The following is a 15,676-nucleotide window of genomic DNA, read 5'->3' on the forward strand; positions in this document are numbered from 1 at the left end:
TGTTTAATGAAAACCAAAGCTCCTAAGATGGTTTAATTTTCAGGCACTTGTGGTTCACAGCTGCAATCCTAGCTACACAGGAGGCTGAGATATGAAGATTGTGGATCAAAGCCAGCCTGAGCAGGAAAGTCTATAAGATTCTTATCTGCAATTAACCACCCAAGAAAGCTACAAGTGGTAAAACATTAGCTTTGAGCAAAAAAAGCTCAGGGACATGGTCAAGGGCCCCAGAATTGGCACACACACACAAAATCAATAACAAAAACAATGGATGAATGCCAGGCATGTGGTTTCCAGTGGCTTTGATCATGCATATCTACACGTGTGCCTGTGTGTTTACACGAAAGCTTATATTTGGGGTCCAAGATCCACATATGAGAGAAATCATGACACTCTTTTTGTCTTTCTGAGCATGGCTTGCTTTGTCCTATGTGATTTTTTTTCCTCCAGATTATCTACTTCCCTGCAAATGACATAACTTAATTCTTCCTGAATCAAATTCTGTAAGGAGTAAAACACCATGGAGTGAACTCTTTGAACAATTAGCAGACAGTTCAACGAAGAAGCTGAAATGGAGTTTGAATGGGGTGATAATAGAAAAGGGGTACAGATGAAGGGAAAAGGGAATGGAGGGGTACAGTCCTAATAGCATATGTATGTGAAAAAAGAAAGGGGGAAACTTCTATACTGTACTGGTGTCGGTACTTGAACTAAGGACCTACGTAGGCTGAGTTCCTTAGTTTTTTTTACTCAAAGCTGGCATTCTGCCACTTGAGCCACACCTCTCCTCTGGCATTTGCTTATTCATTGGTAATAGGAGTGTCACTGGCTTTTTTATGCCTGGGATGCCTTAGAACCATAATCCTAAGATCTCTGCCTGCTGCGTAGGATTACAAGTGTGAGCCATAGCACTAGGCACTTCTTTTTAAGCCCTTTTTCTATACAAAAAAAAAATGAGATTTAAACAATGGAGTCAAATGTCTTTGTCTTTGTGACTCCTGGGAAATTTATCTTTTTTTCAGTCAGTCTCCCCACAATATTATGGGCATGAGCTACCCTGCTATGATCTGTGTTTTGATTTTTTTTTTTATATTTGTGTTTCTTTAACTGAACTGAACACACCACATTTTCCTATCCAATCATTATTAACCCAAAAATAATTTCTCAAAGTTACTTTTTGAAAAAGGAGATAGCTAGAAATGAATCTTTTGATTTATATCTAATGTCATTAGGCTTGCTAATTTTAGTGTTATCTTTAAAAGTTTTCTGGAATAGCTGGGTGCTGGTGGCTCATACCTATAATCCTAGCTACTTGGAAGGCTGAGATTTGAGGATTACAGTTTGAAGCCAGCCAGGACAGGAAAATCCATGAGTCTCTTACCTTAAATTAGCCACCAGAAAACCAGAATTGGAGCCATAGCTCAAAGTGCTAGCCTTGGGTGAAAAAGCTTAGGGACAGTGCCCAGGCCCTGAGTTCAAGGCCCTAAGTTCAAGCCTATGACTGGCAAAAAAAGAAAAGATAAATATCAGATAAGAGCTCTGTGTGTGTGTGTGTGTGTGTGTGTGTGTGTGTGTGTGTGTGTGTGTGTGTGTGTGTTGGGGTTTGAACTCAGGGCCTGGGTGCTGTCTGTGAGCTTTTGGGCTTAAGGATAGCACTCTATCATTTGAGTTATAGCTCAAGGCCCTAAGTTCAAGCCCATGACTGGCAAAAAAAGAAAAAAATATCGGATAAGAGCTCTGTGTGTGTGTGTGTGTGTGTGTGTGTGTGTGTGTGTGTGTGTGTGTGTGTGTGTGTGTGTGTGTGTGTGTGTGTGTGTGTGTGTGTGTGTGTGTGTGTGTGTGTGTGTGTGTGTGTGTGTGTGTGTGTTGGGGTTTGAACTCAGGGCCTGGGTGCTGTCTCTGAGCTTTTGGGCTTAAGGATAGCACTCTGTCATTTGAGTTATAGCTCCACTTTGGCTTTTTGCTAGTTAATTGTAGATAAGTCTCATGGACCTCGAACCATGATCCTCAGATCTCAGCCTCCTGGTTAGCTAGGATTACAGGCGTGAGCCCCCAGAGCTTGGCATGGATAAGATAGTTTAGGTTATTACTGGGGTTTGACATCAGGAACTCACGCTTGGTGGACAGACACTGTGCTACTTGTGTCTTGTGTCTAGACTTAAGAAGGATTTTTCTATGAGAACACCTGGAGGTGGGGTGTAGAAGTTGGCTTTTGATGATTTCATATTCCAGATATTGAGTGTGTGCAGCTTTCTGGTGTGAGGAAAGTCCTTTCTTCGTCCCTGTTAGTATTAGCAGTGAGTGGTTTTCAAGCCAGTTTGTAGTGAACAGTCTGTGTGGCTCAGGAGTGAGTTCTGCTCTGACCAGTGTTAGTACACTCAATGAATGCACAGTCTTTTGCACCCCTTCCTGTACTGATGGACATACTTTGATTTGTGGACACTTCCTTGCTTGAGAGAGAAGATTTCAGCCTTGTAAACAACCAGCCAAACAAGCAAAAAAAAGGTAATTGATTTTTGGTAGGAAGCTGGGAACATGCAAGAACTATGATTGGGGAGAAATATTGGAGCCAGTACAAATATTTTCTTATTAAAGAATTTGGAGCTAGATGCCTGAAATCCTGGCTACTCAGGAGGCTGAGATCTGAAGTTCATGATTTGAAGCCTACCTGAGGAAGGAAAGTCCTTGAGACTTTTATTTCTGATTAACAACCAAAAAGCCAGAAAGTGGAGTTTTGATTGGCACCGTTTTCCGTTTCTACCCACACTTCCAAACAAGGGACCAACGTGACAGTAAATGCTGTTATCACAGACTCTTTATGATATAAATGGATTTTCAGAACTAAGTAGTCAACACCAGAGCCCAGGTAAACACATTTTATCTTTGTGTGAAACAGAAATTTCACAAGTATTTTAATTAGGGAAAAATTGTCTTATTACTTCAGCTAGTTTTCAACGTTAATAGTAGCAGTTAAGATATTAAGTAAGAATTATAATGTACACATTTAGCAATCTATGACCAGTTCTTGTTTCTTTTAATTGATATCAGAGAAGAGAGAGAGAGCGGGGAGGGGGGGGGGCGCCAGTACTGGAGCTTAACAAGACCTGGGCTCTATTTCTTAGGTTTTTACACAAGGCTGGCACTCTGCCATTTGAGTTATATTTCTACTTCCAGCTTTTTGCTTGTTAATTGGAGATAAGGCTCTCATGGGCTTTTCTCTCAGGCTGCAATCCTCAGGTCTCAGCCTCCTGCGTAGTTAGGATTACATGAGTTAGTGTCTAGCTAGATATTCATTTTTCTGGAATTTTGAATACATTTGAAAAGCACTGGGATAATATATTTCAGAGAAAAGATCAATGTTCATCTTCTCAAGCAGCAAAACTGATATTTGTTCATGTATTATTGCTCCTTCAGATTGTAGAAATAAAAAGACTCAGGATCAATGAATTTCATCATAGGGAAATTTTCTGACTCCCCCTTCCCCCATTCATGGCTATTACTATTTATTCATTTTCACATGTGTATGTTGGAAAACATTGCTACTTTTCTCTAGCTCTAATTTGTGAAAATAATTTGAATTTTGTGTTTTATTTTTTTCAGATATGACGTTGATTCAAAGAGTCCTAACTTATCCAAACATGTAAGTTCATATTTCATGATTATAGAAAGATATTTTCATAGTTTATTCTTAATATGTATGCTGATTTATTACCTGTTTTCTTTTTGTGCTGGTCGTGGTAGGGAAAGGGGGGGGACAGCATGAATTCAGGGCCTGGGCACTGTCCCTGAGTTTTTGTGTTCAAGGCTAGCACTACTTGAACCACAGCCCCACTTTTGGCTTTTTTGGTGCTTAATTGGAGATAAGAATCTCAAGGACTTTTCTGCCTGGGCTGGCTTCAAGCCTCAATCCTTAGGAATTCAGCCTCCTGAATAGCTAGGATTACAAGGTGAGAGCCACCAGCCCTTGGCTAAGAATTGTTTTTATTTTCTTTCTGTTGTTGTTTGTACTGTGTTAGTTCAGATTTTCATCATCTTTCCCTTGTGTTTCACAGCCTTTTATATTTCCCATGATTTATATTGCCTTAACATTTTAATCTATCCTCTAACATATTAGTATTATAAGTATACTTATGTATTTATCTAACATCTTAATCTTCTCTACATTACTGTGTTGTAATTTATATATATATTTATAAATATATAATTGGAAATAAAATTGGTAAATAAGTACTTGAGCTTAGGAATATTATGTCAGAAGAGAAAGGCGATGTACTTTTGAGTTATGATCAGAATTGTTAGAGCTGGGTGCTGGTGACTAATGCCTATAATCTTAGCTACCCAGGAAGATGAGATCTGAGGATCACAGTTCAAAACCAAACTGGGCAGGAAAGTCTATGAGACTCTTATCTCCAATTCAGCACCAAAAAGGAGCTGTGGCTCAAGTGTTAGAGCACTAGCCTTGAGCAAAAAGCTCAGGGATAGCACTCCAGGGCCTGAGTTCAAGCCTCAGGATTTATTGGCACAGTAAAATAAAATAAAAAGAATAGTTGTTAGAGATGAGTGCCTTGAATTTCAGTTAGAATGTAGCAACAGCCAAAGCCTTTCCTAATTTGAAAGCCTGTAAGTACAGATTTTAGGCCATGAGCAATATAGTCATTGAACTCAGAAGGAATTCACAGTGCAATTGGAGATGAGAGGAATGTGGAAGCAGGCTAGGTCGGCTCCCTTGGTGGAGGATTCTTCTAGAGTGGAGTTGTCCATCTGCCAATATCACAAAGTGAAAGGCCAAGTATGACTTTTTAGAACAGCTATGAGGAACCTAGGCTTGCATGTGGAATGTAGGCCCTTAGTTATGTTTTACAAATGAATAAATAAAAAGGATTTAGTAGCAAGAGAATGTCTTGGCAATATCAATGATTAAATCTTTTTGAGATTTTTTTTTTTGTGCCAGTCCTAGGACTTGAACTCAGGGCCAGGGTACTATCTCTGAGCTATTTTGCTCAAGATTCGTGGTCTACCACTCAAATCACAGCTCCACTTCTGGCTTTTGAGTGGTTAATTAGAGATAGAAGTCTCATAGATTTTCCTGCCTAGGCTGACTTTGAACCCCAATCCTCAGATCTCAGCCTCCTGAGTAGCTAGGAGGATAGGCTGTGAGCCACCAGAGCCTGGTTTTCTGAAAAATTTTAATTTCTAATAATTTTGAAGGAATTTCCTTTTAGGATGACTTAGATGTGTGGTAAATTGGCATCTTGAGTTCAAATCCTTTATTTTTTTTGATACCAGTTGGAGAAATGGAGATAAGCTATAAAACTGTATTTTAGGTATTTCACATTATAAATGAGGACTTGGCGAGAGTGGAAACATGAGTATAACTTTAATTAGTTCTACTAAGGGTAAGATAAATTTCAGTGGAGGAATGTTATGTTCCAGGAAAAGACTGGTAGAATATAGGGTCATGAACCCTGCTAGGATTCTCTGGGGAAGAATCTTTATTAAAATAGTTTTCTCTGTGAGCCTTAGAGCATTTTGAATTCTGTGTTCGTTCTCTGATGTGCCGGTGGAACCCTGTCCTCTTAATGGTATTAGCAAAACTACATAGCATACCTTCATTTGCATAATTTAATTGCATCAGCTGAATAATTAATGCTAAGATTAATAATAGGCTTATTAGTATGTCTAGGATTCTGCTCAGTGTGCTAGATTGGATGACACAAAGCTATACACAGTGTGTTAAACTTTCATACCCATAGGAAATCCAAAGTGTAGTCATTAACTTGATTGGTATACAAAGATATCCACTCACAATTTTTGTTTTTGTGCAGTTTGGGCCTTCAACTCATAGATAGCATGGGTGCTATTCCTTAGCTTTTCTGTTCAATGCTAGCAGTTAGCAATTTGAGCCACCCCTCCACTTCTGGCTTTTTACTGATTGACTGAGGATAAGAGTCATGATCATAACTTTCCTGCCTGGATCTCAGATCCTAGCCTCTTGAGGAGCTAGGATTACAGGTGTGAGCCACCAGTGCCTGGCCCACTCACAATTTTGTTGCTGCCGTGTTCATGGCCCAGTGGATTATTTTGACTACAAGTCACCAGCCTTTAGTGATGTGCAAATAGTCTTTAGCATATTCTTTAATTGTCATGCTTGTAGACTTCCACATGCAGACTTTGAAAAAAATTTTTTATTTTTTTATAAGGGAGATGGCAGAGGGGTTACAGTTATATGAGGATGGTAATGAGTACATTTCTTGTTGAACATTGTTACCCCTTCCTTTGTTTTTTCCCACTCCACCCCATCCCTCCAAGTTGTAAAGTTAATTTCCAACATAGTGTCTTGTGAGTATCATTGTTGCATTGGTTCACCCTTTGCCCTTTGTCTCACCATTGTGTTATTCCCCATCCCTTCCCCAAATCAGGTAAATGTGTATATACAAGACACAGGGTATCAAAAAAATCAAAAACAGTGACAACAGGGGATAAACCAAAGGGGAAAAAATGAAAGAAAAAAGAAATAACGTCATACAGTACCTTGAAAAACAAAAATAGAAACAAAGAAACAGAAAAAGAACCAGAACCCTCTTGTTTCCATATCTTAGAGTTCATTTTGGTTAGCATCATCAGGAAGAATGACATGGCCTTATTTGTAAGAAAATGGAAAGTGAAGTACTCCAGACCCAAAGGAATAGACTCCATGTTTTCCCTCACTTGTAATAATTATATCTATTATAGTCCTAGCAGAGGATCACAATAGCTCAATAGCTAGGTGCCTCTGACCATATAAAATGTAGACTCTTTAGTTATACTTCACAATATCTTCTGAAAATTAAGTGTATTTGGAGTTGGAATGGGATTTCTCTTAGATTCATCAATAGGACAAGATTCTTTCATCAGAATGTAAAGCTATTCACTTCCTTATAACAAAACTGAATTTAACACATACATATACATATGCATATGCAATAGTCAGTTAGGCAAAATATTCCAGGCATTGTCTTAATTCTGGAAGAACACAGAAGGGAAGGAGACAAACAAGGTGTTTGTTGTATAGTTGCTTATGTTTTAAGGTGCAGATAGAATATTTTGTTCAAGGAAGATGACTGCAAAGAGTGATTAAGATAATTTGTTTTCTTCATAACACTATAGAGAGACAGATAAAAACTGCAAAACCAACATAAGCTAGTGTGGCCATCTAGGAAATGGGTTTAATGTCTCAATCCAACAAAGAAGTGAAGGAAAGGACACAGAAGACAGAGGAAGAACTTTAGCAAGGCACCAGGAAAAAAGTCCCATCCTGTTCACCTCTTGGTAAGGGAGAGTGGGTATAGCCCCCCCCCACACCCCCTTCCTACTCCCCTTCTATCCCTCCTCTCCTCCACACCCCAACCAGGGCCCCAGCAGCCACCTTGTCCTATATGAGGCCAGAGCAGATGTTTAGGAGGTGTTCAAAGAACAGAATACCAAATCAGGCACTGGTGGCTCACACCTCTAATCCTAGCTACTCAGGAAGCTGAGATCTGAGGACCAAGGTTCAAAGCCAGCCTGGGCAGGAAAGCCCATGAGACTATCATCTTCAATGAGCCAGGCAAAGGCCAGAAGTGGAGGTGTGGCTCAAGGGCTAGAGTACCAGCCTTGAACAAAATTGCTTAGCAACAGTGCTCAGACCCTGAATTCAAGCTGCAGGACTGACACAACAACAACAACAAATAAACAAGAACAGAATGTAAGAAGACAGTGTAGGAGGAACAGATTTATTGAAAAATTTATTGCCAAGAGCCAAGCTAGCTGAGAGTAAAAGAAGTAGATGTCTCTGAAGAGAAGGGATCCTGGAGCCAGAAGACTGATAATGTTTCCCAGATTTCTCCTTGTATTTTTTTTAAACTCTCCCGTCCTTCCTCATATCTCAAGCATGGTCCTGCCCTTCCCAGATCAGGGGGTGTCATGTTTTGAATTCCTGTGGGCATCTTAATTGGATCCTCCACTTCAGGTCAAATATGTGAAAGCCTCATAGCACAGAGACTCTTCCTTGCCAGTTCTCACTTTGAAGACATACTCTCTGAGGAAGAAGAGGATGACCCCAAACCTAGGGAACTAGCATTGCAAGCTAAAGGAACAGCAGTGTGTGTCCTAGCGGCAGGAAAGAATTTGCCAGATGGCTATGATACAAAGCCTATTATGAATGACTAAGAGTGTGAAATCAAATGGTTTGGAAAGGCTGCAAATGAATCAGGTGATCTAGTGATTTGTAGTCCGTGGCTTCAAAACAAAACAAAGCACAACACAACTTTTGGGTTTTTCTTGATGAATTCTACATGGTAAGTGAAATGAATTGATTTATGCGGGTAGGTCATGTATCAGTGTCAGATGAGGTAGCTTATGCCTGTAATTCTAGCTAGTCAGAAGAGAGAGATTGGGAGGATCACAGTTTGAATCTAGCCTGGGAAAAACTTAGTGAGACCTTAACCAAGGTGTTGGGTGTGGTGACAAGCACTTCCTTCTCAACTAGAAAGAAGGTATAAGCAGGTGGATCCTGAGATCCTGGGCCAGAACAAGCCCCAAAGGGTAATGCGTCTGAAAAATAATGTCAAAAAGCACACATTGCTGGAGTCTTGACTCCAGTGGTAGATTACTTGCCTCACTTTGGATTGTAAGTGCAAAGCCTCTAGTTCAAACCCCAGTATCGACAGACGATACAAAGTGTGGCTACTTAGGTAAGGTAGGTGGTTGGAGAGTCTCTGGAAACTTCCCTAAGGGACCATCAGTCAGGTTCAAAGCCGTGGACATGATAAAGCACTCAGGATGGGAATTTATTTTTTTCTGATCTGATGGACTTGCAGTCAGGTGTGAATGGAAGAGAAATTAAACAAATGCTCAGTGACTGGTGAAAACAGCTCAGCTAATGGAGATGCAGTTTGTACAATCAAGTCCATTGGGAAGAGATTTGAGGCGGAGCTGAGGATGGAGGGAGCAATGGGAGGCTCAGGGATAAGCCAGACTCGCGCTCTGCTCTCTGGAGTATCCACATGGAGACACCACTTAGGCAGCGGTTATTAGGTAACGATAGAGCTTTGGAAACCCAACTGTTGGGCCATGGAATTTTAGGCTCCAGAAAAGGGGCAAAAGGGTAAAATAATGAGACTGTCACATTTAGAAATTTGATGGAAGAAGCGTAGTTAAGATAGTCATGTAAGCAGACCATTGGTGGCTCACACCTCTCATCCTAGCTACTCAAGAGGCTGAGGTTTGGGGTTCACGGTTCAAAGCCAGCCGGGGCAGTAAAGTCTATGAGACTCCTATTTCCAATTAACCAGCAAAAAGCTGGAAGTGGAGCTGTGGTTCAAGTGGTAAGAGTGTCAGTCTTGAGTGAAAAAGCTACGGGACAGTGCCCAGGCCCTGAGTTCAAGCACAAAATCAAAACCATAAAAAGAATAAAGGCTGTCATCTTAAAAGCTGGTCAAGACATGTTACTTCTAATTCAATCCCCCCCAGTGGTGTTCCTCCATGGAAGATGGAAATCAGTCTCTGCTTGCCATGGTGGCCTCGCCTCCCCTCCGGTACCCTTTGCCTGGCTTCCTCAGCACTAACCCCTTGGTCTTCTTACTTTTCTGGGAGCATCTGGATACATTCTTGTCTTAGGGATGGTGTATTTGTTAGAGATGTGGTTAAAATCATTAAAAAAATAAGTAGTTCCATGTGTCGCTGAGTGCCCCTGGCTCATGCCTGTAATCCTAGAGGCCAAGATCTGAGGGTCAAGATTCGAAGCCAGCCTGGGCAGATAAATCTGAGAGATTCTGTTGTCTAATGAACCAGCAAAAAGCCAGAAGTGGAGGCTTAGCTCAAGCGTGAGAGTGACAGCTTTGAGTGAAAAAGCCAATGAGAACACAAAGCCTTGAACTGAAGCTCCGTTATCAACACACAAAGAATAAAAGAAGTATCATGTTTGATTATCAAAAGTATGTGTCCTTGCTGGGCGCTGGTGGCTCACACCTTTAATCTAGCCACTCAGGAGGCTGAGGTCTAAAGATCATGGTTCAAAGCCAACCTGGTCATAAAAGTCCACGTGAAACACTTACCTCCAACTAACCACTCAAAAACTGGAAGTGGCACTGTGGCTCAAGTGGTAGAGCACTAGCCTTTTGCAAAAAAAGCTCAGGGTCGGCACTCAGGCCCTGAATTCAAGCCCCATGACCAATCAAAAAAAAACAAACAAACCACAACTTGTCCTGGAGCATGTAGTGCATAAGTTAACTAAACCCCCACCTCCATCCTTATAGTTGACATGATTTATAGGAATTAAATAAATATAGAGGAAGCCTGAGCCATCAGCAGGGAGCATCAGCAAGGAAATAGGAGTATATAATAGCATTAGCACTTTATAATGCAAGTTATAAAATGTTCACAGGTAATATGAGTTTTCATTTCCTCACCAGTTTTTTTTTTACAACAGTGGTTAAAATATTGCAAGGCAGTACATTTTATTACTTTATTTTCTCTTGTTTTGATTACCTTGGCCTGAAAATGCTAAAAATTAGTCAAATGACTACAAAAATAGGTAGAACCAGTGTATGAAAAAAAGCAAGTTATGTTTCTATCTTACAAAGAAATAGAATGTTTCAGTCCTGAGCAGTTGATTGCACCCACTTACCATGGCATATTAAACCTGAACTATTAATAAAAAGTATTAAATGTCCTCCAATCTAAGTTATCTATTAATTATGGAAATCAAATTTTCAGATGTTCATTTATGAAGCAGGAAAGTTGTTTAAAAATTATCTACACTGGAATTGTGTGTGTGTGTGTGTGTGTGTGTGTGTGAGAGAGAGAGAGAGAGAGAGAGAGAGAGAGAGAGAGAGAGAGAGAGAGAGAGAGAGAGAGAGAGAGAGAGAGAGAGAGAGAGAGAGAGAACTGGGGCTTGAACTCAGGCATTGTCCCTGAGCTTTTTTGCTCAAGTCTAGCACTCTGCCACCTGAGCCATAGCTCCACTTCTGGCTTTTTGGTGGACATTACTTGGAGATACCATTATCATGAATTTTCCTACCCAGGCTAACTTTGAACTTCAACCTCAGATCTCAGCCTCCTGGGTAGTTAGGATTACAGATACGAGCCACAGGTGCCTGGTTATTAATACTTTTTATTTTAATCTTGAGGAGGAGGAGGATATTGGAGACATTTATTATTATGTATTTAAACTCTAAGCATCTGCTCTCTGTATTTTCATATGTTATAAGCATCTTTTAGCTTTAATCTTTCCAACAAGTTAAGAAGCAGGCATTACTGTGGCCACTTTGTGGATCCAGGTTCTGTGGCATGGGGATAGGACTGTGTGGTTCATTCGGGATATGAACTCATTTAGCATTTATCTGGATCATTCTCATTCTTATGGAATATGTTACAGCACATTTCAAAATCAGGGCTGGACACCAGTGTCTCTTGCCTGTAATCCTAGGTACTCAGGAGGATGAGATCTGAGGATCGCAGCTTGAAGCCAGCCCAGGCAAGAAAGTCTGAGACTTTTATCTCTAATTAACCACCAACAAAGTCAGAAGTGGAGTAGCTCAAGTATAGAGTGCTAATAAAAACTTAAGCAACAATGCCAAGGCCCTGACTCCAAGCTCTAGTACTGACAGTAAATAAATGAGCTTAAAGTGCCAGACAAAGGATATTCACATGGTAAATCAGTGCATATTGGATTTACTTCTATTATTAAACCTTAGAAATTCAATATTTCAACCAGGAAAACAATGCAAATAGGATGGGCAAAGTTTTTACTGTCAAGATTGTTTGGAACCAGGTAGCGTAGATCATGCTTGTAATCTTCGCCATACTAGAGGCTGAGATCTGAAAATTGTGATTCAAAGCTAGGTGGGGCAGTAAAGTGTGTGAGACTCTTATCTCCATTGAACCCCAGAAAACTAGAAGTGGAGCTGTGGTTCAAAGTGATAGAGTGCTTGCCTTGAGCAAAAGAGCTCAGGGACAGTGCTCAGGCCCTGAGTTCAAGCCCCTGACTGACAAAAAAAAAAAGCTCCCCCCCCAACAAAACCCAAAAGTTCTTTTGGGAATTTATGCAATTGTATTCTCTTGTGTATTTTAGGACTTCCTGGGACAAGTGTTTTGCACACTGGGGGAGATTGTTGGGTCCCAAGGAAGCCGCTTGGAGAAGCCAATAGTGTAAGTATTGATTTTTTTAAAATTCAGACAATGAAATGTCAAGTGTTCAGTTTCTATTTTGGTAGTTTGGAATTTGTAAAGATTTGGTTTGCAGACCGATTGTGGGTTTTGAAATCTTGTTTGAGATTTTTTTTTCTTTTCAATAATTCATTTTTGACATATTTATAAAGGATAATGCATATTTCAGCTGTTCAGACTGATCCAATTTAAACAAGCAAATGTGTTATTTTCTTTTTGATTGTGTTTCTTTTTGATTGACTAGATTCAATATGTGTGTGTGTATGTGTATGTGTGTATGTATGCATGCACGCATGCTAGTACTGAGTGGAATTTAGAACCTGGGAGCTGCCCTTTACTACTTTTTCTTTTGCTCAAGGTTCCTGGTGCTTTACCACTTGAGCCACAACTCCACTACTGGCCTTTTCGGAGCAGTTTGTTGGAGATAAAAATCTCATGGACTTTTCCCACCATACTGGCTCAAATTGAGATCGTTGGCTCTCAACCTTCTGAGTAGCTAGGATTCAAGTGTGAGCCACCAGTTTAGTTTTAGAAAGTTAGCTTTCTAATTTGATTTTCAGAAAGCTGTTAAATTACAAATTTCCCCCCAGAGGAAATTCCTATCTATATTATTTTTGAAGCAGATTAAAAAAATTCTCACTTATTGTGTTGTAGGGTAATTAGGACATAGGGTAGGTTTTTCTTCCTGTGCAGCTAGATCCAAAGTCCCACTAAACAAGACTTACAAATGCTAATTTATACTAAAAGGTGAGAGACTTTGGACAATGATCAGAAGAATAGGCAAATGCTGAGAAGATTTTCTGGGTCTGAGTCAGGATTGTTTTACATGATTCAAAAAGATAGGATGATGTTGAGCTTTTTTCTTAGTTCTTCCTGATGATGGAGTAAGATAATTACCCAACTCCTGGAAACACATTTATATGATGCACATGGCAAATACATCTAAAGGGCAAATTGAATTCAATCAAGCTATTGTGAGATTTTGCAACAATGTGTATGTGCCTGTAATCCTGCCTACTTAGGAGGCTGAGATCTGAGGATCCAGGTTCATAACCAGCCCAGGCAGGAAAATCCTTGAGACTTTTGTTTCCAATTAATCAGCAAACAGTGGGAATTGAGACATGGCTCAAGTAGTAGAAAACCAGTCTTGTATGAAAAAGCAGTGAGTTCATCATCTTCCTGACTTTTTTATGCATGATCACACAGATTCCTCCTTCCCCTACATTCAGTTAAGGAAGTGGACTCATCTTAAATTTTAAAAAACTTCCTGTGTCACAAATGCTAGTTTTCTTCCATACCATTAGCCAAGAAATTTAGCTCTTATTTACTAATTTGTTTTCCATTAGAGATTTATTTTCCAATTAGCTTCCCATTTATACTCTAAATTATTCAAAATATTCCCGTGTTCTTCCTTTAAATGGCCTCCTTGAACTTATTTCCTGATAATTTATTCAGAACAATTTCTTTCCTGCTTCCTAATTGCAACTGTTTGTGATCACGTTTCTGTAAAGACAATCTTTTTAAATCCATGACAAAATATTTGGAGACAAACTAGAATTCAATATTACTTATTAGTATTATTATTTAATTATTTTTGGTGTATGTCCTGGGGCTTTAACTCAGGGCCTGAGCCTGGGTTTTTTCTTTTTCTTTTTTCTTAAGGCTAAGTCTCTATGACTTGAGGCACAGCTCCACTTCGGGCTTTTCAGTACTGAATTGGAGATAAAAATCTCACAGACATTCTTGCCCAGGCTGGCTTCGAACCATGATCCACAAATCTCAGCCTCCTGAGTAGCTACAAGTACAGGCTACCAGCTCTTGGCCCAAAATTATTTATTATTAATCAAGCCTCTGGCGACTTAGCTAGAGTTGGTATACAGTTTCTTATTAAAGAATCAGAACTTGAATTGAAACTTAAGCCTTCCTACTTTTGTGCTTCAATTATTGTTGACGTTTTTCTTTTTAAAGGAAATTTTTCTAATTTGTCTTTTAAAAATGAAGAGTATTGCCTTTCCATATTTGGTAATTATGTCAGTGAAATGATTTCAAAGTGAGCGTCAATACATTTTCGTTCAGTGTTTAATTAGCAGCTCAGAAATATCTACCACTCCCACCAGTTCCATTCTGTTGGAGTTAAGTTTGGAGCAAACACATTTATCACATTTTAATTCCATCCTCCACATTGGGGGATTTTCCTCCCCTGTACCCTAGTAAAATTGAATGGTATGCTACATAATTTGTCTGTGCCTTTCCGTGACTCATCGCACCTCCCTTTAGTTCCTCCCTGTATTATTTAGCTTGGCTCCCACTCAACAGTGTGTTTTCTCTTGCTGGGAGATTGTATCCAATTTTCTCTATGCTGCTGTCAGAGTCTTCATGTATCTTCAGGGATTTTGTGAGTGGATTCAGCGAAGCCTTCTCAAATACTGTTTAAGGGAAGATTACCCTCCTGTTCTCTGAGAGGGAAGTCATTTCTTATGTTCTTCCAGTCCTAGGCCTGTGTGTGCTGGGTGCTCTGAGCTAGGCATGTGTAGCTCCAGATTGGGGCACAGATCCAAAGATGTAGAATCACGAAGTAAATTATTATACTGGGGAGGAGCAGGAGCTTCAGGAATGACTAGTTCACAACTGTTTTTGGCTAAAGGGAATGGAGGAGGGAAAAGGCCAGGGGCTACCTAGGAGGGCAAGGATGGGCCCATGGGGCTGTGGGGATAAAGGCAGGGACCACATTCCATCAGTGCAGAACACAGGGGCAGGGACTCAGAGACAGCAGCAGGCATTGGACCATTAGAGCTGTCTGCTGGACAGCTGAGCTCCGGTGGTGACAGAGCGATGGGGTCAGTCACTGGATGTTCAGCTAGAGACATGTGGGAAGAGAGTATGAAGAGAGAGTGGAAGAGTAGAAGAGAAATGGGGCTCTCAGGGGCTTGAGGCCTGAACCTTAAGCTGTTGTTTCAAAGTCCTAACTCAATGAGGTCTCATCCTGAAAACTGTGAAAACATAGGCAGATACAATGCAAGTGAGAGAGGGAGAGGAGGAGGAAGAGAGCTAGGGAGATGCTTAAGTTTTGTAGATGAGAAACATAATAATAATTTTAAAATGTCATACCTTTATCTTTTTTTTTTTTAACTAGGACTGAGGCTTGAACCCTTGGCTTTTTCAGTCAAGGTTGGTGACAGCTTCACTTTTGGTTCTTTGGTTAATTGGAGTTGTGCGTCTCACAGACTTTTCTGTCTGTCTGGCTTCAACAGGAGCTCTCAGATCTCAGCCTGCTGAGTAGCTAGGATTATAGGCATGAGACAATGGCATCAGGCTTATGGCATGTCCTTATTATGCAACATTTTGCTCCTTGTTGTCCTCTTTATTTAATTATTAACTTCCCTGCGAAGTAGATTACCTTTTTTCTGCTCAAGACTGGCACTCTACCACTTGAGCCACACCTCCACTTCAGCTTTTGGCAGGTTAATTAGAGTTAAGAGTCTCTCTTATT

At 40.2% G+C, this 15,676-nt stretch overlaps 1 protein-coding gene across 1 annotated transcript in view; it reads left to right on the forward strand.

Moving 5' to 3' along the window:
- Positions 1 to 15,676, forward strand: part of Cpne8 (copine 8) — a 161,186-nt gene that overhangs the window by 46,440 nt on the left and 99,070 nt on the right. The window contains exons 5-6 of the mRNA XM_070038777.1: positions 3,601 to 3,640; positions 12,092 to 12,168. Of these exons, the coding sequence (XP_069894878.1) occupies positions 3,601 to 3,640; positions 12,092 to 12,168 (117 nt within the window). The remainder of the gene's footprint in view (positions 1 to 3,600; positions 3,641 to 12,091; positions 12,169 to 15,676) is intronic.

This window comes from Dipodomys merriami, unplaced genomic scaffold (assembly GCF_024711535.1).
Source record: "Dipodomys merriami isolate MVZ:Mamm:240054 unplaced genomic scaffold, mDipMer1.0.p SCAF_10, whole genome shotgun sequence".
NCBI lineage: Eukaryota > Metazoa > Chordata > Mammalia > Rodentia > Heteromyidae > Dipodomys > Dipodomys merriami.